Below are 22,296 nucleotides of genomic sequence, written 5' to 3' on the forward strand. Positions count from 1 at the left end.
GCTCATCAAAACAAAGCACATAACTCACAGTAACCCCTAATGGGCTAATAATTTCCCTAGCAACAGCAAAAAAAAATAAATAAAAATCTACTTATTAGCAAAGCAACTCCCACACCCAGATCCAAGGTCAGCTATCCACACTCCCTCCCCGTCTCATGAATCTGTCACTTTATCTCTCCTTGTCAGCAACAGTGAAGCTGTACGGCTGTTTTGTCTGCTTTGGCAAAGGTCAAATTATTCCTGACTATGTGGTGTTCTCGTGTCCAAATAAAGGTGACTGAATAACAAAATGGCTGCGGTTACATCAATTCCAGTTTGTCATAACACACCCACACCTTGAATACCACATGCAGTTCTGGTCATCCCATCTCAAAAAAGCGATATTAGAATTAGAAGAGGTGCAGAGAAGATGTTGGAATTATTAATGTTTATGAAGGGTATTAGCTCGACACTAATTTAACCGTAAATTCCTTTATTAAATTCAAAGGCCACATGGTATTTATGCAATTGCTCTGAACATGCCTATAAAGTCTAACTAATAAGCAATTTACTATACCAAATACAGTAACAAAACATTTATAAGCATTTGCTCCATATACTTACAAACGGGCTAAATGCATCCATATTGGTCAGTTCCAAAGTGGTCAGGCAGGTATTAGCAATGAAGCTTTTAAGAGTTTCCTTTCTATACCCTTTAACAAACAAATGATGTCATTGACAATTACTGACTTCAGCTAAAAACCAATTTGGGATAAATCACCCTTATTTGCAGTCTTAATCCAGATAAAATTTACCACCTCCTTTCTCCTCAAGGCCTTTCCTCCCTATCACTTCGCCTCCTTGCTGGCCAACAGTTTTTCTTTTGCATCTGGTTCACACAGGCCCTAATTTTTGAAATAACACTGGTGTGTGGGGTGGGAAGGGCCATGTTGGCTCATTTAAAACAGATTCTGTTTGTCTTGTTTAAAACCATCTGCAGTCACCCCATCCATCATGAGACCTTCTTTTTAGAACTTTTCCTTATTTCATTAGTTATTCTTTGAACCAGACATCTTCACTACTTCATTCCTTCTGGCCTTATAACTAAGGCTAAGATTTTGTCGCAGTTATTTTTAGTAAAAGTTAGACAGGTCGGGGGCAACAAACAAAAATTCACGCAGCCCGTGACTTTTACTAAAAATAACCGTACAAGCTGCGGCAGAGGCGCACAGCTCCAGCTGCAGCCCCCACCACGGGGCAGAGGCGCACGGTCACGGCGGAGGCCCCCGTGCAAGCAGCGGGACAGAGATGCCTGGCCCTAGCGATGACCCCCAGCAGAAGCTGCGGGACAGAGGCGCACGGCGCCGGCCCACAGCAGAAACCGCAGGGCAGGGGCGTGTGGCCCCCGGTGGCAGCCCCCAACGCAAGCCATGGGGGAGGGGTGCACGACCCCGGTGGCGGCTCCCACCGCGGGACTACGTGGGGAACATAGCCCCAGCCACGGCTCCAACTGCTGACAGAAGCTGAAGAAGTCACGGAGGTCCGGTAAAGTCACGGAATCCATGACTGCTGTGACCTCCATGACTAAATCGTAGCCTTACTTATAACTTATTATTTTCAAGGCTTTCCTTTTGCTTGCTAGCCAGGGCCTTTCTTTACAACACACATATTTTGTTAACCAAACTTAAGATAACCCTAATTCTTTAATTTCATATTTATCCTATAGAAGGGCAATAAAAATAATTAGTGGTATGGAACAGATTGTACATGAGGAGAGATTCAAAAGACTGGGACTGTTCAGCTTTGAAAAGAAACAAGGGTGGATATGAAAGAGGTCTATAAAATCATGAACAGTGTGGAGAAAGTGAATAGGGAAGTGTTGTTTACCTCTCACGTAACCCAAGAACTAAGGATCAGCCAGTGAAAATAATAGGCAGCAGGTTTAAAACAAATAAAAAGAAGTGCTTCTTTACACAATATGCAGTCAACATATGGAACTTATTGCCATGGGATGTTGTGAAGGCCAAGAGTAATACTGGGTTAAAAAAAGAATTAGACAAGTTCATAGAGAATAGGTCCGTCAATGGCTATTAGCCAAGATGCTTAGGGATGCAGCCCCATGTTCTGGGTTTCCCTAAACATCTAGCTGCCTGAAATGAGCTGGATGACAAGTGATGTTCACTCGAAATTAACTTCTGTTCATTCCCTCTGAAGCAGGGGTTCCCAAACTTGGTTCGCGGCTTGTTCAAGATAAGTCCCTGGCAGGCCGTGAGACACTTTGTTTACCTGAGCGTCCTCAGGTGTGGCCACTTGCAGATCCCAATGGCCATGGTTTGCAGTTCCCGGTCAATGGGAGCTGCGGGAAGCGGCGCAGGCCGTGAACCAAGTTTGGGAACCCCTGCTCTGAAGCAACTGGCATTGACCGCTATCGGAAGAAAGGATACTGGGGCTAGATGGACAATTGGTCTAGCCCAGTATGACCATTATGTTCTTATACCCTATCAGTTATCAGCAAATATGATATGCTTTTGACCCCCACCTTAGATTTATATCATTTTCCTCATTCTCCTATTGGGTGATCTTTAACTTTGAAGTACAGGAGTGACAATACAGGTTGCTGTTTTAAGTAGAATGTCTCTTCCAAATGACTCACGTAGAATTAATTCTAAAATTATGTTGGGTGGTTTGCCAAAATAGGATTCTATTAAAAAAAATTCCAGAAATTTTAAACATCTCTAAATCATGCTATGTATTCTCACAGCTTGGCAATTCTTATTGAGTTGGTGGTATTCTTGGTAGCAGTTGCCACATAGTAAGCTCATTTAATTTCTTTAAACCCCCATAACCTTTGAAAAACATAAGCCATAATTTTAAACCTACAGCTTTACAGAATCTGACTCTTAAATACATGAACATAAAAGTGGCAGCCAGTCATAACAGAAGAACATATACTGTCTAAAAACTTCTGATCCATTTAGGAATTAACCTGAAGATTTCTGGCTATTTATGTTCTTGAACTTCTGTCAATAAATATTGTGGGGTAGTTAAACATTCTCTCATAAATTCTCTCCTCTCTATAATAGAACTGGAAATAATAGAGATGCTGCATATGCCTTTTTGTATCATTTAATATAGTCATATTTGGTATAACTTCAACTCAGTTTTTATCTGAAGTCTATCTTTTTTTAATTTTCAATTTGTGACTTCTCATTTTATGGTGGTATTATATTTTAGTTTCTCCAAGTGAAGAATCTTTTGAAGATTTGACAGAAGAAAGTATAACGCTTGCATGGAACAACATTGCCAAACTAAAGTTAGATGAGCAACATAAAATTCATAAAGAGTAAGTCTTTGTAATGTCCTTGTCTGTGGTATAATTATCTCAAAATCCAATAATCTCCTGTAGTCATCCTGCTAGTTATTGGATTACGTGTTTATCTGGATGCATCATGTGAAGGAAAGCTTCTAGAACAGGGGTGGGCAAATTTTTTGGCCCGAAGGCCACATCAGGGAATAGAAATTGTATAGCAGGCCATGAATGCTCACAAAATTGGGGTTGGGGTGCGGGATCTGGGGTGGGGCTGAGGATGAGAGGTTTGGGTGCAGGAGGGTGCTCCAGGCTGGGATCGAGGGGTTTGGAGAGCGGGAGGGGGTTGGGGCGTGGGGAGAGGCTCGAGATGCAGGCTTACTTCAAGCGGCTCCCGGAAGCAGTGGCATGTCCCTTCTCCTACACGGAGGCGCGGCCAGGAGGCTCTGTGCGCTGCCCCATCTGCAGGCACCGCCCCTGCAGCTCCCATTGGAGTGCATAGGAGCCGGAGAGGGGCCATGCCGTGGCTTCCGGGAGCTGCGTGGTGCGGCCCCCGACCCAGTGCCCCAGCTTAAAACGGCTTGTGGGCCGTAGTTTGCCCACCCCTGTTCTAGAAGGTGCATTCCTTCATGAGATTATCTGGTGGTTTGGTAGTGAAAAATGAGTTGTATACTATGAATTGGCCTGATATTTTAACAGTCATCTTATTATTGGCTGTCCCAATAGAAGCTAAATGATTTAAGTGGGTGTGGGCTAATTTAGGCTTTCACCACCTTAAGCAGGTCCTTTTTGTTAGGATTGAAGCATGCTGGCAGAACAATGTGCACTGCTCCTTCCAGTTCTTTGGCAAGGAATATTTTTGTCTGTAAAATTGTGTTGCACTCTACAATTTTTGTAGTAGTAATTTGCTTGAGTGTCTAAATTAACCCTTGTGAAGATCAAATACTGAATTGCTGCTGTAAAAAAGTCACTGTATGGTATGATTGTTAGAATTAAATACCCTTTGAATTCACTTCCAAACTTATTTGCCTTGAATAGGGAAATTACTGGAATAGCAGTCTCTTGCAATGGATCTTCAGTTTTCACAACATCTCAAGGTGGGTATTCTCGTACAAGTATCTTCTTGTAAGACACTGTGATGCAAACATAGCATCACTGTGTTATAGACTCATAGACTCATAGACTTTAAGGTCAGAAGGGACCAATATGGTCATCTAGTCTGACCTCCCGCATGATGCAGGCCACAAAAGCTGACCCACCCACAACAGAATCTTCCAGCCTGCGACCCCTGCCCTATGCTGCGGAGGAAGGCGAAAAACCTCCAGGGCCTCTGCCAATCTACCCTGGAGGAAAATTCCTTCCCGACCCCAAATATGGCGATCAGCAGAACCCCGAGCATACAGGCAAGTTTCTACAGCCGGACCCTCATTTTACCCGTGATGGCCCGTTAATGCCTAATTGACTAAAATCACATTATCCCATCAAACCATTCCCTCCATAAACTTATCAAGCCTAATCTTGAAGCCAGAGAGGTCCTTCGCCCCCACCGTTTCCCTCGGAAGGCTGTTCCAAAATTTTACCCCTCTGACGGTTAGAAACCTTCGTCTAATTTCAAGCCTAAACTTCCCCACGGCCAGTTTATATCCATTCGTTCTCGTATCCACATTACTACTAAGCTGAAATAATTCCTCTCCCTCCTTGGTATTAATCCCTCTGATATATTTAAAGAGAGCAATCATATCCCCCCTCAGCCTTCTTTTGGTTAGGCTAAACAAACCGAGCTCCTCGAGTCTCCTTTCATAGGAAAGGTTTTCCATTCCTCGGATCATCCTAGTGGCCCTTCTCTGTACCCGTTCCAGTTTGAGTTCATCCTTTTTAAACATAGGAGACCAGAACTGCACACAGTACTCCAAATGAGGTCTCACCAGCGCCTTGTATAACGGAAGCAGCACCTCCCTGTCCCTACTAGAAATACCTCGCCTAACGCATCCCAAGATCGCATTAGCTTTTTTCACAGCCACGTCACATTGCCGACTCATAGTCATCCTGCGATCAACCAGGACTCCGAGGTCCTTCTCCTCCTCCGTCACTTCCAACCTATGTGTCCCTAACTTATAACTAAAATTCTTGTTAGTCATCCCTAAATGCATCACCTTACACTTCCCACTATTAAATCTCATCCTATTATTGTTACTCCAATTTACAAGGTCATCCAAGTCTCCCTGCAAAATATCCCGATCCTTCTCCGAATTGGCAATACCTCCCAACTTTGTGTCATCCGCAAACTTTATCAGCCCACTCCTACATTCGGTTCCGAGGTCAGTAACGAATAGATTAAATAAAATCGGACCCAAAACCGAACCTTGAGGAACCCCACTGGTGACCTCCCTCCAACCCGACAGTTCCCCTTTCAGTACTACCCGCTGCAGTCTCCCCTTTAACCAGTTCTTTATCCACCTCTGGATTTTCATATCGATCCCCATCTTTTCTAATTTAACCAGTAATTCCTCGTGCGGCACAGTATCGAACGCTTTACTAAAATCTAGGTAAATTAGATCCACCGCATTTCCTTTATCTAGAAGGTCTGTTACTTTCTCAAAAAAGGAGATCAAGTTGGTTTGGCACGATCTTCCTTTCGTAAACCCATGTTGTAATTTGTCCCAATTGCCATTCACCTCAAGGTCCTTAACTACTTTTTCCTTCAAAATTTTTTCCAAGACCTTGCATACTACAGAAGTTAAACTAACAGGCCTGTAGTTACCCGGGTCACTTTTTATCCCCTTCTTGAAAATAGGGACCACATTAGCTATTTTCCAGTCCATCGGTACCTCCCCCGAGTTTACAGATTTATTAAAAATTATTGCCAAGGGGCTTGCAATTTCTCGCGCCAGCTCCTTCAATATTCTAGGATGAAGATCATCCGGTCCACCCGATTTAGTCCCATTTAGCTGGTCAAGTTTGGCTTCCACCTCTGATACTTTAATGTCAATTGCCCCTCCTTTATTCCCCTCTGTCCCGCTCCCTCTATTCCTAAGCCCTTCATTAGCCTTATTAAACACCGATGCAAAATATTCATTTAGATATTGTGCCATGCTTAGATTGTCCTTAATCTCCACTCCATCTGCAAGCTTCAGTGGCCCCACTTCCTCTTTCTTTGTTTTCTTCCTATTTATATGGCTATAAAACCTCTTACTATTGGATTTAATTCCCCTCGCGAGGTCCAACTCTACACGGCTTTTGGCCTTTCTCACCGCATCCCTACATGCTCTGACCTCCATAAGGTAGGTTTCTTTGCCGATCTCTCCTCTCTTCCATTCTTTGTATGCTTTCTGTTTTTTCTTAATCGCCCCTTTGAGACGCCCGCTCATCCAGCTGGGTCTAATTCCCCTGCCTACTGACCGTTTCCCCTTTCTCGGGATACAGGCCTCGGACAGCTCGTGCAACTTCAGCTTGAAATAATCCCAGGCCTCATCTGCCTTTAGCTCTCTAAGTATGTTAGCCCAATCCACTTCCCTAAGTAGTTGCCTTAATTTATTAAAGTTGGCCTTTTTGAAATCGTAAACCTTAGTCACAGTCATAGTTTTATTTCTGTTAACCCTTCCATTTAGTTTAAACCAAATTAGCTCATGGTCACTCGAGCCAAGGTTGTCCCCTACAACCATTTCCTCAACGAGGTCCTCACTACTCACCAGCACCAAATCTAAAATGGCATCCCCCCTCGTCGGTTCAGCTACTACTTGATGAAGGAATTCATCTGCTAGCACGTCTAGAAACATCTGAGCCCTATTATTGTTACTAGCATTTGTTCCCCAATCTATGTCTGGGAAGTTAAAGTCCCCCATGATCACACAGCTCTTATTAGTTTTTACTTCCTTAAAAACATTAAATAGTTCTCTGTCCGCATCCAGGCTAGATCCCGGCGGTCTATAGCACACCCCAAGCAGTATCTCAGGGGAGGCTCTAGTAGTTCTTTTACCCAGTGTAATTGTTGCCCAGACAGACTCCGTCTTATCCATTCCATCACTTATTATTTCTTTACATTTTAGCTCATTATTGACATACAATGCCACACCCCCACCTTTACCTTTTTTCCGGTCATTCCTAAACAGCACATACCCTTCCATACCTGTACTCCAGTCATGACTACCATTCCACCACGTTTCGGTTATTCCTACGATATCAGGTTTCATTTCTTGGACCAGGAGCTCCAATTCCTCCATTTTGTTACCTAGGCTTCTTGCATTGGTGTATAAACATCTTACCGTATGCTGTCTATCCTTATCTATCTATTATAATGTCTTGGCTTAATGAAGTTGCATGAACCATCAAAAATTCAGACCACTCAAAGTGTACTTTTTGCTTTTTGGATGGGATTTGCAAAAGTACTTAGCATTGGCCTAGCTCTGCTGTTCTTGAATTCATGGGAGTAACTTCACTGAGAACAGAGTTAGGCCAATGCAGTGATTTTGAAAATCCCACCCTTAGGTTGTTTCTTGGACTTTTTTCAATAAAGTAATCCACTGTTTGACCTCTAGACAGGCTTTCATGACCTGTCGAATGCAAAATCTGTGTCAGCCTGTACTATGGAGCCACCATCAGCATTTCCATTATGTGTCTGTTTCTCTCAAAAAAACATGTGCATAGATACAGTCTTAAAAATCTTCAACAATAGTCTAATGTGATGTGAAGGCTTCTTATCTGAATGAGTTTGGGCTAGTCAGGTTATCCAGCTCATGCCAAACAAATGTTAATAAAACTGTATACTGCATTACAACGTGTATTCTGCCATATATTTAACACACTTAAAACACCTATAAAACCAATTTTAGGTCACTTTTCATATACATAATTGTCATGCTGTTGAAGTTGCATATTGAAAATTTCTAGGTGCCAAGTAACTGAGAAACTGATAATGCTTGTAAACTTCTCTTTTCTAATGTTACAAAGATCCCATTTGCTAGCTTATTGGCTCACAAGATATCTGACATCTAAACCTGTCAATGATGCAAAGTAGATTATTGCTACTCCTGAACCTCAGATCAGTGTAAAATTTGGTGTAGGGGATTATTTTAAAAAAAATCTATTCCAAGGAGTAAGTGTCAACTGATGTATTAGTGGGTAGAGTGCAAATTAAGTGGGAAAAGGATGCATGCTGGATTAAGTTAAATTGCAGGGCTCTGCAACTTCTTTTGGATACTAGATCTGTGTTACAAGCATGCAGAAGTGAGAGTCCTGTGGGAGCTATACCTCTTAAACTTCCTGACTATCTTGCACATTAAAATATCAGTGATGAACAACAACTCAGAATGTTTAACGGTTACACCTGCAACATACCTGAGTTATCTTGGGTTACATTTGAATATAAAACACCAGGACTGCCTTTCCCTGTTCTCCTCCCTCATTCAGTTCTTCAGAATTAAGAAAGAAAAATGCTCTGTAGTTTCTGTATTTAACAGTAGCCTACAATGTGGCTCTTACAGTGGCTTTTTAGAAGTGATGTATGCATCCCTTGCCTGCTGTTAGACCTAAATATTTGAATATTCACACAGGAGCAAAAATTATTCGTTTAGATTAGAGTATTGCAGTACAGTCCTGTTCTGTCTTCGTAATTACTTCCCTAATGTTTGCATTAGATTCAACCTTGAAGATGTTTTCTAAAGAATCAAAAATGCTCCAAAGAAGTGTGTCCTTTTCAAACATGGTGAGTAGTTATTGGCATTAAGGGAAGTCGTCCTGAAAGCTACCCACAGAAAGATGTCCCTTATCAGCAGTATATCAGTGAAATGCCAGGTTTGCCTTTGTTTCCTTCCTTCTGCAGTCTCTCTTGCACGAGTAATTTACCGACGTGGGGTGAGGTTCAGCACTGTGCCTCCGAAGAAGCATAGCACAGCTTGCGCCTTCCCAAGTTTGGGCTGCTCTGAGGCCCAGTGTAAACCTTGTGATGTAACTGACACCTCCAGGGGGTCTGCCTACATTACATAAATTCATCACTGGCTGCCTAAGGCCAGCCATGCTGCCCAGAATCTGCAGCACTACATGCTCTCTCATGCCCCTGACATGTCCCCTGTACTAAGACTTGTAAGGGGATCCTTGGAAGAACATCTCTTGTCTATCTTCCTCTGTGCCAGGGGAGTTATCCACCAGAGGGAGCTGAGGCTTTTAGAGCCTCTTTACATAGCTCCTGCCATTTTAGTTAGCATAAAGGGTCTGGAGACAGGGTGAGAATCTCACCTGTGGCATTGACTAGGCTGCTGCTACTTCTGACTGTGACCGCTGTTTTCTTTTCATTAGTACTTTTTTCCTAATCCTTGGCCAGGGAGCCAGTTTCTCTCATTAATGGGCCTTGTCTACACTGACATTTCTCTTAGTCTCCTATAGGTGCAGTGCAGCTACATTGCAGAAATGGTGAAAGACCTAGTAGAGACTTGCAGCTGCCTTTCTGCCACTGTTACACCTAACCCTGCTTAGAGCAGGTGTAGCACGCAAGGCAATAAAAACACCAGCAACAGAACTGCACAAATTCTCCCACTGTTGCTGGTAGTGTTGCTGGTAATGTAACTACAGCAAATTTCAATAGACAAGCTAGTGTAGACAAAGGCCTTAGCAGTAACAGCACTGTCCTTCCTTAAATTGATAGCTATTCTTCACTTGTTCAGAGTTAACAGGGCTGCTTTTTTACTTATGCACTGCGGAGAGAATACCCTTTCACAATCAGAAAAATATAATCTTCATGCAACCCTTTCCATGAAAATACCATTCTCTGACTAGTAGTTATCACGAGATGGTTCTTTGGCAGCGTAAATATAGAACAAAAGCTTCCATTTACTTTGGTGGTTTCAAGTTTGTTCAGTATTTGCTGTGCCTCAAGTTGATAGGTAGCTGCAAAATTGGAAAGCTTGCTCATGCAAATAGGAGGAACCAGGATGCAGCAACGCACTGTATTCTTGAAGCATGAGCTAAGATTTACTGTATCCTCCATAAATACTGCAGTTGCAGCTCTCATGCAAAGCTGGTAACTCTTTTATGTTGGCCATAGAGAATCCACCATCCTTTAAGGCAGTAAGAGTTAATCTCTGACACCAGTCACAATTTTTTTTTTTTTTTTTGGAGAACATGAAATGCATAAGATGTAGATACTGTTTGTGTTTTTTCCCAATATGTGCTAATGCAGTTTAATTGACTTCTATGCTATCTGGCACTAAATTGAACACTGCTTTATTTTCCTTTTCGTTATAGGCTTTGTCATCTTGTTTAATCTTACCAGGAGATACCACTGTCATAAGCTCTTCGTGGGACAATCATATGTGTGTATTTATTTGTGGATTATATTTAATTATACTGTTTTTGGGTAACTATGATTTATGAAACTTCTTTTGAGAACATGGAAGTAAGTCGCTATCAGGAAGCATTTACTCTTTTTCTACATTTTTTGACAGATTTCTATCTGTTATTTAGAAATTATAGAAGCCAAATTATTTTAACATATTTAAAATCTATAAAAGTTTGCTCTCTGAAGCTATACTTTCATAACGAATACTTTTTTCCTGATAGCTATTTTTATTCAGTTGCATTTGGAAGACGGCAGGATACCCTAATGGGACACGATGATGCCGTCAGCAAGATCTGCTGGCATGATAATCGCTTGTATTCTGCATCTTGGGACTCCACTGTAAAGGTTTGTATGTCAGCCACTTTACTACTTGTACTCATGGTTTTCATTAAGGTGATAGTGGAATACTCCAGAGTTTGTGATAGTAGCTGTCCTGTTATTAACAAAGATTGCCGAAATTGTGTCTTTATCTCCTTTATAATTAAGGCTGCGAGTTTGTCACGGAGGTCACGGATTCTATGACTTTCCATGACCTCCATGACTTCTGCAGTGGCCGGTGCAGCTGGCCCAGGGGCCACTCGAGCTGCTCAGGCGGCCCCTGGGCCAGCTGCACTGGCCGCTGCTGGGGAAGTCTTGTGCCACCGTCTCCTCCCCCCAGCAGCAGCAGGAGTTTGGGTGCGGGGTTGGGGAACAGGAGGGGGTGAGGGCTCTGGGTGGCGCTTACCTCGGGGGCTCCCCGGAAGCAGCAACATCCCTCGGCTTCTAGGGGAAGGTGCAGCCAGGGGGCTCTGGGTTCTGCCTCCAGCTGTAGGCACTGCCTCCTCAGCTCCCATTGGCTGCGGTTCCCAGCTAATGGGAGCTGCGGAGCTGGCGCTTGGGGAGGAGTCAGCATGCAGAGCTGCGTGGCCGCACTCCCCCCTCCCGCCCCCCGCACCAACTGGGGTCCCAGGCTGCCCTCCCTCCCCCGAGCACCCGCAGCACCCCCGGGCCACCCCCCTCTCCGAGATTTAGTTAGGGGTCTATAGTACAAGTCATGGACAGGTCACAGGCCGTGAATTTTTGTTTACTGTCTGTGACTTTTACTAAAAATACCTGTGACTAAAACGTAGCCTTATTTATAAAAGCCCAGTGGTTTTCAACCTTTTTTTCATTTGTGGACCCCTAAAACATTTCGATTGGAGGTGTTTTTGGAAATCTTAGACATATTCCACAGGTTGAAAATCACTATTCTATGGTAATGACAACTTTTTGCGGACCCCTTAGACATAGTCTGCAAACCCCCAGAGTCCACAGACCACAGGTTGAAAACCACTGTAAAAACCACTGTACCTTAAATCCAATCAAAAGTTAAAGGTAATGCACTACTTAAATGGAATATCTTGCAGTGATGCCAGTGCTCTATGATCTTTATTGACTACCTATTGGGTTTTGAGTGGAAATTAAGGTGTTGGCTTTGCCTTATGACCATTAAATGGGAAAAGATCTGCCTAATTAAAATATCCCCTCTCCCGGTCTAATACTGCCATAGTTAGAATCGGAGACCTCCCCCCAACACATTTGTTTTAAGGTGGGGGAGGCTGCTGGCATCATTTGGGTGCCCGCCCAACTTTGAAATTCGTCACTGCCCTTAAGGGCATTCTGCAAAGCCTGCCTGTTTGGTGGATTGAGGGGCAGGAATGTTTTGTCATGTTTTCTTAATGGGTTGAGGATGCTTCTGTTTGGTAGAGTGGAGTATGCTGCTGCTACTAACTGTTTTTAATTGTTATAGACTAAATTCTTCATGATTTGTCAAGAGAGCTTAGAACTTTTGACAGGCAGGTTTGATGTTTAATCCAAAACCAGAATTATTTTTCCTTTTACTGAACTTAGAGACAAGGAGGAAGTTTCTGTAACTGACCTTTGTACAGCTTTTAGTTAGCACAAACAACTGACCTTGCAATGACAGAGCTAGGTAATAAAAAATAGTTAACATGACAAGTTGTCCTAATGCTTGTTTAAACAAACTGCAATGTTGGTATTCTAGGTGTGGCACTGTGTTCCTGCAGAGGTCCTGGGCACCAAAAGACATCATTTTGAATTGCTTGCTGAGTTAGAACATGATGTTAGTGTGAGTATGGAAATGTACATATATAACTTCTAATCAATCAAAGACTATAGTCTGGAGTTACTTGACAATATCTCAATCAAGCTTTTAAAAGATGTGGCATAAACCAGCAAAAGCGAAAATTCTGAATTAAGACTACCATTCATCAAAGGCTGACAGTTGCTAGATATTGCAAGAATGCCAAGACTAGGAGGGAATAGAATAGACTAAGGGCAAAGTGAAAGTAACTCCAAATATTTTTCTCTTTTCTTACAAGAATTGGTTCAAGTGTCCACTTCTGGAGAGTGGAAAGCTTGTATAAAGAAATGGGTTTTCTTATTATTGGTCAGGCACTGCTTGTGGTGTGTGCAAAGGGTTCATGGGCTCTTTCAGTAAATCAAAATAAATTTGTCTGAAGTATTTGCATCCTCATGCCTTCTGTACAAATACCAAATTTACCTGTTTAGAGTTTTTAGGTAAAAGTCTGACTTGTTTTCCATATTTTGTACTTTGCTATGATCTATGTTATCATAAAGACCACTGTGACTATCTAAATACATTGTAGGTGTTTGGCTCAAACATTCAATTAAAAATAAATATGGGCAGATACAGGATTTGTGTACATTTATATCTCAGTAACTTCTAACATCATTCCTGCAGAATATTTAGAACTCTTTCATTTAAATTTCTTAAACATCTCAGTGGATTTATTTATAGATCACAAGGAGGCAACAATGCCTGGTAAAATTTACCAACAGCATCCAAGGATATCAAAAACAGATGGGTTGGGCAAAGCACAGGCTAGTGGTTTTCTAGACTTGCTTGCTATGGTTAAACATTTCATTAACTAATTAGAAATGTAGGCTGTAATCAGTCATCTTCTCTTGGATAAGATCTTAAACATCAATTCAAATGTCTGATTCTGCAAGGAAAAAGAACGCTTATAAATCTGCTTAAGACTCCATTTATGACACGCTTCTCCTCCATTTCCTGCTCACATATAGTTGGCAAGGATTTTATATTTTAAAAAAGTCAGGATTTTATATAAAAATATGTAATCAATGATGTAATAAAATTGGATACTTATGGAAGACAGGCTTGCTTTGTGAACACTTAAAGATCTATCAAGAATGCCCATGTGAGAGCTGAGTAAAGGAATAATGTGGTACTTAATTGTCTAGGTAAATACTATCAACCTAAATGCTGCAAATGCAATGCTGGTGTCCGGAACCAAAGAAGGTACCATTAGTATTTGGGATGTTACTACTGCCACTATGTTGCACCAACTTTCATGTCATTCAGGGACCGTGTATGATGCTGCTTTTAGTCCTGGTATGTTGTGTTTAAGTTTCTTCTAATATGCAGATGTTGAGAGAGATGAGAATTGCTAGAGGAATCTCCGTCTTTGTATAGCTCTATTATACATTGATATCTGGATTTTTAACATAATTGTAGATTTTAAATGTTCAGCTATAGTCAGACACAAATCTCCAGTGTCCAGGTTTGATCAGTGTTTTGCAGTACCATACTTGATGTTAGAATACTGTTTTCTGGGCTAGTGATAAATTGCTTCAGTTTTTTTTGCTTGAAGATTTATTTACTCCTCATTAGCTGAGATGTAACTGGAATAACTGCTTTTAATTAAAACATGATGTTTTCTGACATACCTAACTAATGTGCAATATTAGTCATGATTCCTTTCTTTGACCACTGGAAATACACCTCTACCCCGATATAACACGACCCGATATAACACGAATTCGGATATAACACGGTAAAGCAGCGCTCCAGGGGGGCGGGGCTGCGCGCTCCGGCGGATCAAAGCAAGTTCAATATAACGCGGTTTCACCTATAACGCGGTAAGATTTTTTGGCTCCCGAGGACAGCGTTGTATTGGGGAAGAGGTGTATTAGATATGCATTATTGTATGTGTTTAATACATTTAATTTTTGTATAGACAGCAGACATCTGCTCAGCACAGGAGAAGATGGCTGTTTTAAAGTAATAGATGTGCAAACTGGAATGCTCATCTCTTCTATGGCCTCAGAGCAGCCACAAAGGTAATGTGGAGAGAAAGCTGTGTGTGAAGCCCAATCCCTTCTAGCTACAGTGGCTGTAATTGCTAGAGTTATGTCTCTGAATTATAGTCGGGGCAGGAAGTGGATATCTGTGTTTGCATCAAATGCCCAAAGGGAATGTGGAAATGCCACAAATATTAAACACGTCTAAGGTATATGTCATCTTAACAAGAGAAATGGGGTCATCTTAACAAGAGAGGCATGTATCAACAGAGGGAAGTGCAAAGGCTGGGATTCTGTGTGCATTGTCTGCTGCAGCCAAAGTTTCTCAACTTGGATGCTAAAGCTAGGCACTTGTATAAATGGCCTGCCTGTCAGATGTGCTATGCAGCTGCAGTTTTCACTGAAATTAGTGAGAGCAAACACTGAAAATTATTACAGTTAATAGATGCAATTTTGTGTGTAGTTCAGCAGCTGTAAAAGATCTTGGATTCAAAACTTGTTAGTTTGTACTATACCAAAAACTATAGAAGTGTCAGCCTTGTTACCTTACACTAAAGAAAGTATCAGTTTTAACTTGAAGGGCTCTCTTCCCCACCTATCTCTACTCAGACTGATCTAATGTTTCAGAATATAGAGCAATATGATATGCGATTTACACTAGCGACAGAGTTTTCTTCATTTTTAAAACTTTCCCTTTACCCTTGCACCTAACTCTCATTGCTTAATTCATAGAGCAGCACTGGCCTCAGTGCTAAGTAGAACAGTTTCTTTTATGCATAGGTGATGGACTAAATTAACAGGTAGAAGAGTCTTAAATAAATAATGCCACTTCTTAATGCAAATGGGCTAAATGATTACTGAATTATTTTGCAGATGTTTCAAATGGGATGGACATACTGTGTTATCAGGAAGCCAGTCTGGTGAATTATTGGTTTGGGACCTTCTTGCAGGAAAAGTTATTGAAAGAATCAAAGGACATACAGGTGTGTGTGTGTGTGTGTGTGTGTGTGTGTGTGTGTGTGTGTGTGTGCAGTACTGTGTAATCTCCTAGGGCCAGATCCACAAAGGGACTTAGGTGCCTAAACCCCAGTTTTAGGGGTCTAAGTCCCAGATTTAGGCTCCCCTGTGATCCCGCCTACTCCTGTGGTGTCTAAACTCACTCAATCCCTAAATTTTTGCTGTAAATGTTCCCTCAGCACCTATGTTTCTGCCTCTGCACGTGCAGACTGCTGCCTCCCTCTAGGTATCTGGACAACTATCTCCTGTCTAGACCTTAGCACCATCCACAAATGGGGGGACGATAGGTGCTACTCTGCCTATCTTGTCTGCAGAGCCTGATCTGGTAGACATGCTTAGAGCAGTCTAACTACACACACAGCAACCAGAGGGTGGTGGGGAGGAGGTCTCTCTCTTTTAACCTTCAGCACAATGCCTAGGGTATTCCCCAAGACGGTAGGAGACCCAGGCGAGTCTCTCCTATTGAATCTGTTCCACTTTAATTCAGTGTTTGAATAGTTAAATATGAATTGGGCCAGAGGGAGTGAGGTCATGTCTACACTATGGGCGCTACCGTGCTGTAGCTATACTGTTGTAGCTCTGTAGTGTAGATATTTCCTACTGCAGTGGAAGGGGTTTTTCCTTCATTATTGATTATCCACCTCTCCATGCAGCAAAATGCTATGCCAGGGGTTCGGTTGGCTTCACTATTGTGCTCGGGGTATGAATTTTTCACACCTTTGCGTGCTGTAGCTCGGTGAATCTAAATTTTAAGTGTAGACCAGGTCTCAGAGTGACTATATAGTCCATTGGCTTCAGCACTCAACTGAGTGGGGAGAACCCCCTGTTCAAATCCTTTCCCTCATCAGGCAGAGGGGGAATTGGTCTGTGATCTTCTGCATCCCAGGTGAGTGCTCTAACCATTGGGCTAACGGTTATAAGGGAGATCCTCCTCCTTCTCTTGTTTTGTGTGGAATGAGGCAGGCACCTAACTTATTGCTGCAAAAAGGGGCTTAGGCACCTAAGCTGCCTGACTTCAGGAGAGAGGTTCCTGGCTGTGGGTCATAGGCAGAGAAAGGCAACTCACTCCATGAGAAGGGCGGGACTGAGGATACACCCCTCTTATTGGCATCTTCCCTGGGCTGGCTTACGCAGCTCCTCACCTAGCGTGTTGGCTTTTGTGGATCCCGTTCGGACTCTCCCCATGTTGTGTATATTGAGCCCAGGCATCTAATTCAGGCTTTGTGGACTCCATTGTTCCAGTGATTTTTCTATGCACCTAAAAGTTAAGCATTTCAACACCCTACATGCCTTTGTGAATCTGAGTCCCAGTTCTGTGCAAGGTTACTTTTTCCAAAGGAGCACTGTACTCTGACATGCGTCATACAACAGTTACAATTTCTGACATAGTCACCAGTTGAGGTGAACTGGAATTTAGAATCCAATGACAATTGGATCAGGTGCTAAATTTAAGACCATAGAAAGTCTCCCATTGGCTTTAGTGGAAGATGCAGAGGACCCTTAAGCCATTATTCCTGGGCCAGCAGCATTATAAAGGGAGATGATCTGCCCCTTGGGTGGCATGAGGGAGGAAGAGAAAAGATTAACAGGAGAAATGTTGAATTCTACTGATTTGGGTGTTTCAGTGGTGCTGATGGAAACAGGATGCTCTAATAGCATTCAAGGTCTAGTATACTCCAGCTATGGCAAAATACCCAGGTTTCTGCAGCAGATGTGAAATTTTGGAAAAGTCAGAGTTTGTATTTTCCACATTTAATAAAACATAATTTTGAAAAAATCTGTCCAAAGTCCATATATTTATTTTGATATCAAATTCAATTTTACAGTCTCCACACTTTGTTTCAGTGCGTTAGTCTGACACAAAGCTGTTTCAGAGCGACTAAGGGCTTGAAGATAATACCATCTAGCATCAGTTTGCTTTTAAGGTTTCCCTTGATCTTATGAGGGCTGGAAACAGCAATGTAATAAAAGCTTGTGTGTGAAATTCAGCTCTACGTGGAGGGGTAGAATCTCAGAAAACAAGGGTTCTGGCCATATGCTCCCACTGAAGTGTATTGTAGGATTGTGTAGGATGCCAACTCTGATTTTAACATGTGAGAAATGGGTCAAGTGGCAGGGGTTAAGAATGCTGTGAAGGGTCCTCTGAAAGTTGGGCTAAAGGAAAATTCTTGTAGCCTTCTACCAGTTGATTAGAGTGGAAATGGCTGTGGCTAAATTGATTCATTCAATTCAAAAGACTGCTAAGGATATGCAGTGTGCTGGAGTTAAGTATACGTACTGTAAATGAGATCACTGATCCTCACTGAGCATGCTCAAGCAAGAGACATTTAAGCCTGTGCTGTTCAGTGCTATTAATTTGATCAAAACTACCCATCAAATACTTCCTGCAAACTTGTTTTTAAAATAGTACACTTCTCAAATATTCCCACTGTATTTGTATCTAACACACAATTCAATTATCTGTTTTTCTCAGGTGCTGTAACTTGTATGTGGATGAATGAGCAATGCAGCAGTATCATCACAGGAGGGGAAGATAAACAAATCATGTTCTGGAAACTGCAATATTAAGTGCCTTTTCCCTCCAGATATTTAAATGAACTCAATGTATTTTAAACCAAACTTCGTAAAGGAACTTACCCATGTGCAATGATGGCTGCGGAAGGTCAACCAAATAGAAAGCTTGGTTTATCTAATACTTTCTAGCTTATGGTGACTTCATTTAAAGCTCTTGTACTGTAATTTCCATACTGTAATATTTTTGTTTGTATTTCATTATGGCTGTCATATATTGTCTCAACTTGAAAATGCTTGTCTTAATTTGAGATGAAAGACTTATTTTTCTGTAATTAAAGAGATTTTAACTTGCAATCACTGTGTGATCTACTTGAACTGCATCAAATAGGGTAGTGTATGTTTGAATTAATAAAGCAAGCCTCTCATTTCCGCAAGGACCACGTTTGTACCATCTGGTGCATCATTTTTTTTTAATTGGAGGCTTCTAAGCAAAAGCGCTTTCATCAACCTCTGTGCTCTTTACAAATTTATTAGAAGGAAACACCATGATCTTCACTTAGCCCTACCACTCTAAAGAGTCTCTCCCCTCTATCACACCTACCTTCTTCCTAGTAAGTAGAACTGCCAACTTCTTGTGTTTTAACAGGGGGTAAAGGAGGAATCCTTACTCATGAACAGAAAGTGAGTCTATACCTGAGGCAGCTGTCATACTTCAATCACCTACAGGATAGCTACAGTAGGTCCCACTTGGAGCAGAACAAATGTTTCTCCTGCACAAAGGGAGCAGAATTGGGGATTGTGAGAAAGAGATTACTTACCAATAACTTGTTCTTCGAGTTGCCTTTGTATATTCACAGTGGTGGAATTGGTACCTCCTGGGGTTGAGCTGCAGAGCCACCATAGGTGTTGTGGGGGGATGGGGGTGGACATGTGCATTCAAATGGGAAAGTGATATCAGCACCCTACTCCTACATTCATCCTCCCAAACTAGAGTTCTGATGTTTTGTAGAACAATGCAGAGGGGAAGGTGGGCAAGTAGTGTGATTGCAGAAGTGACTGAGAATAGTAACCTCATCTTATTTGGGGCCCCTGTGTATCCTCAGCAGGGGGAGATTAGTGAGCAGTGCCCCTTGATGGACAGTGAACAAGGAGGTCCATAGAAGAATATGGACTAGCACTGCTCTCTCAACTGGGCATCTGAGCATGAATGTGAAGTCTGATGAATAGTGCTTGCTGCTTGTATGTCTGGTGCTGCTCTTTGAACAGGAATGTGCCTGAAAAAAGCCCCAGATGCGGCAGCAGCTCTGGCAGGAATGTATTTTAATCCCGGAAGCATTGTGGTTGTAGCTAAAGTGTCACCTCACTCTATACATCTTAGTATCCTTCCAAGGAGGGTCAAGTTAGAGCTGACCCCTGGGTTACCAAGCTCACAATTGAGTCCTGTTCCACTGGCAGTCTAGTAAGGGACACCATGATTAAAACTGGGGAAAAAACTTCCAGCAAAAAAACACATTGTTACACTAAAAGTTTTGCCAAATTGTTTTTTGGTTGGGGAGAGGGGGAGAGGAGGATGGGGATGGGAGGGACTTTTTAAAAAAAAAAAAAAAAAAAAAAAAAAAAAAAAGAAGAAATTGAAGTGTTTTGACACTGGAAATATTTTGATTTTTCCATGCAAAATGACTTGGAAATTTTCATTTTTTTAAGCAAAATTAATGTTAAATGCTCAAAAGTGAAACAAACATTTGATTTTTTTAAATTCAATTTTGGTTTGACCCAAAATTAATTTTGTTTTTTTTCTTGGAATTGCCAGCAAACTGAAAAGTTGGTTCTTCTTCGAGTGATTGCTCCTGTGTATTCCACAGTAGGTGTGCGTGCTCGCCACGTGCACCGGTGCTGGAAGGTTTTCCCTTAGCAGCATCCGTAGTGGGGGAGCACCGCTGCGACCCCTGGAGTGGCGCCGACATATCGTGCTATAAAGGGGGCTGCGTGCTACCCCCACCCTCAGTTCCTTCTTGCCGCCAGTGAAGGTAGTCGGAACTTGTGCTCCAGCTTTGCTGCAGCATTTCTAGCCTTAGTGGTATCCAGCTTTCCCTGAAGTTACTTGTTGAACTTCTCTCTGTTAGTGCTGGGCTCGGGGCATGCCCGTGGCCCAGGCTTCAACACGTGCAACTCTTGTCGCAATTCTGTGCCCAGAAGCAATCCACACACTCAGTGTCTTCGCTGTCTGGACGAGGCTCACATTAGTGAGAAGTGTAAAATCTGCCGCTCCTTCAAGCCGCGAACAAAGAAGGAGCGTGAGATCCGACTCGGAGCTCTCCTAATGGAGTTGGCGTTGACCCCGGCACCGGCGCGTCAAGCCAACCCCGCGCTGGGCACCTCATCCTCGGTGCGCAGCGATGCGCCCCAGGCGTGCCGTCCTGATTCCGCGCCCAGTACCGCGTCATCGGTGCGCAGCGAGGCCCCGTCGACGAGCCGGCACCGCTCCCCTTCTAAGAAGCAAGGGAAGACTCAGCGGCACCGGGAGAAAGATCGGGGTGAGGCTAGACCCACGTTGGGCAGCCCACGATCCCCATCGGGACCGAGACCTCTAACTCGGGTAGAGCGGAGTAGTCCGGTGCCGTCCACGCGCGCCTCGCCAGAGGTGAGAATGCCTTCGACGCCGGAGGTAGCTCAGGCTGCGTGCAACATCATGACACTTCCGGTACCGGGAGCCGCCGCTTCAGTCGGACCCCCGATCCCGTGGGAAGCCATCGCTCGGTGCCCATCGACCCTCTCCGGATGTCTCTGAGGTCAAGGTACCGTCCCGAGTTGAAGGGCTGAGCCGCGGACCTCGGTGCACCTCCACGCCGCGAGCAGAATAGTCTACGAGCGAGCTTTCCACCTCCACTCTGGGAGACGGTAGGGGAGGCACTAAGAGACGGCGCTGCTCCTCTTCGAGCCTTGACCACAGGGACAGGTCTCGTCGTCATAGGCACCACCGTTCACGCTCCGGCACCCGCCATGGAAGGCTCTACGCCTGGAGCTCGTCACAGGAGTCCCAGGCACCGAGGCGTCGTAGTCTTGGGCGCCGGAGGCACTACGGGGACAGCACTCCCGACTCCTACCTGTCCTCCTCCAGGGGCCGGAGACGTCATGTACGGGACCGCTCCAGCTGTTCGTACGGCACCGTCCACTCGTCCCGAACTTCGCTTCAGCACGCAGCCGCCCCTCGTCAAGCCGCTCGGTGCCGCAAGACCAGCCGGCCCTTCCGGGCCACCTCGCGTCCCAGGGCCAGGCCGTTCCCTGGCAGGCACAGAGGTGCCAGTGGGCACCGTGGCACCAGGCACCGGCACCGCTGGGACCCCGCTCCGTGGCGGGAGCGTCCTACGCCCAGCCGACATCACCACCTCGGCACCGCGATGAGGCAGTGGGCACCGACCCTCCGGCACCGACTCGAGCTCCGGGTCAGGACGTCGAGCTTTCGGTACAGCCGGGTGCAGACGACACCGCGGCACCGACCTCCTTGGCACCAGATGACTCCGTGGCGCCACCCCCTCCGATCTCTCAGGAGGATTTCAAGGCCCACCAGGAGCTACTCAGGAGGGTGGCATCAAACCTCCAGCTCCAGCCCGAGGAGATGGAGGAGCCATTGGACACATTGTTTAATGTCCTGACCTCCTCGACGCCGGGGCGCGTGGCCCTCCCACTCCATCAGGGGGTGGCCAATATCACTACTGGCCTCTGGCAAACCCCTGGATCTCTTTGTCCAATCTCCAAGAAGGCCGAGCGGAAGTACTTTGTGCCCACGAAGGGACATGAGTACTTATTCTCCCACCCAACTGCGAACTCTCTAGTGGTGGAATCTGTGAACCACCGAGAGAGACGCAGCCAACCCGCTCCTACCCCTAAGGACAAAGACACTCGCAGGCTGGATTCCTTTGGGAGAAAGGTTTCTTCGTCTGTGAACTTTCAGCTCAGAGTAACCAACCATCAGGCACTCTTGAGCAGATATGATTTTAACCTGTGGGGGTCCCTTCCCAAGTTTGAGCCCTCCCTCCACGAGAAG

General features: G+C 43.9%; 1 protein-coding gene across 1 annotated transcript in view; it reads left to right on the plus strand.

The window, feature by feature from the left end:
* Positions 1-18,599, plus strand: part of NSMAF (neutral sphingomyelinase activation associated factor) — a 37,093-nt gene extending 18,494 nt beyond the window's left edge. Inside the window, exons 15-24 of the mRNA XM_065397786.1 lie at positions 3,229-3,322; positions 4,325-4,383; positions 8,920-8,987; positions 10,523-10,590; positions 10,838-10,961; positions 12,640-12,723; positions 13,881-14,031; positions 14,657-14,759; positions 15,594-15,703; positions 18,211-18,599. Coding sequence (XP_065253858.1) covers positions 3,229-3,322; positions 4,325-4,383; positions 8,920-8,987; positions 10,523-10,590; positions 10,838-10,961; positions 12,640-12,723; positions 13,881-14,031; positions 14,657-14,759; positions 15,594-15,703; positions 18,211-18,305 — 956 coding nt within the window. The 3' untranslated portion in view covers positions 18,306-18,599. The remainder of the gene's footprint in view (positions 1-3,228; positions 3,323-4,324; positions 4,384-8,919; positions 8,988-10,522; positions 10,591-10,837; positions 10,962-12,639; positions 12,724-13,880; positions 14,032-14,656; positions 14,760-15,593; positions 15,704-18,210) is intronic.
* The last annotated feature ends 3,697 nt before the right edge of the window (positions 18,600-22,296 follow it).

The sequence above is a fragment of the Emys orbicularis genome, chromosome 2, assembly GCF_028017835.1.
Source record: "Emys orbicularis isolate rEmyOrb1 chromosome 2, rEmyOrb1.hap1, whole genome shotgun sequence".
In the NCBI taxonomy this organism is placed as follows: Eukaryota; Metazoa; Chordata; order Testudines; family Emydidae; genus Emys; species Emys orbicularis.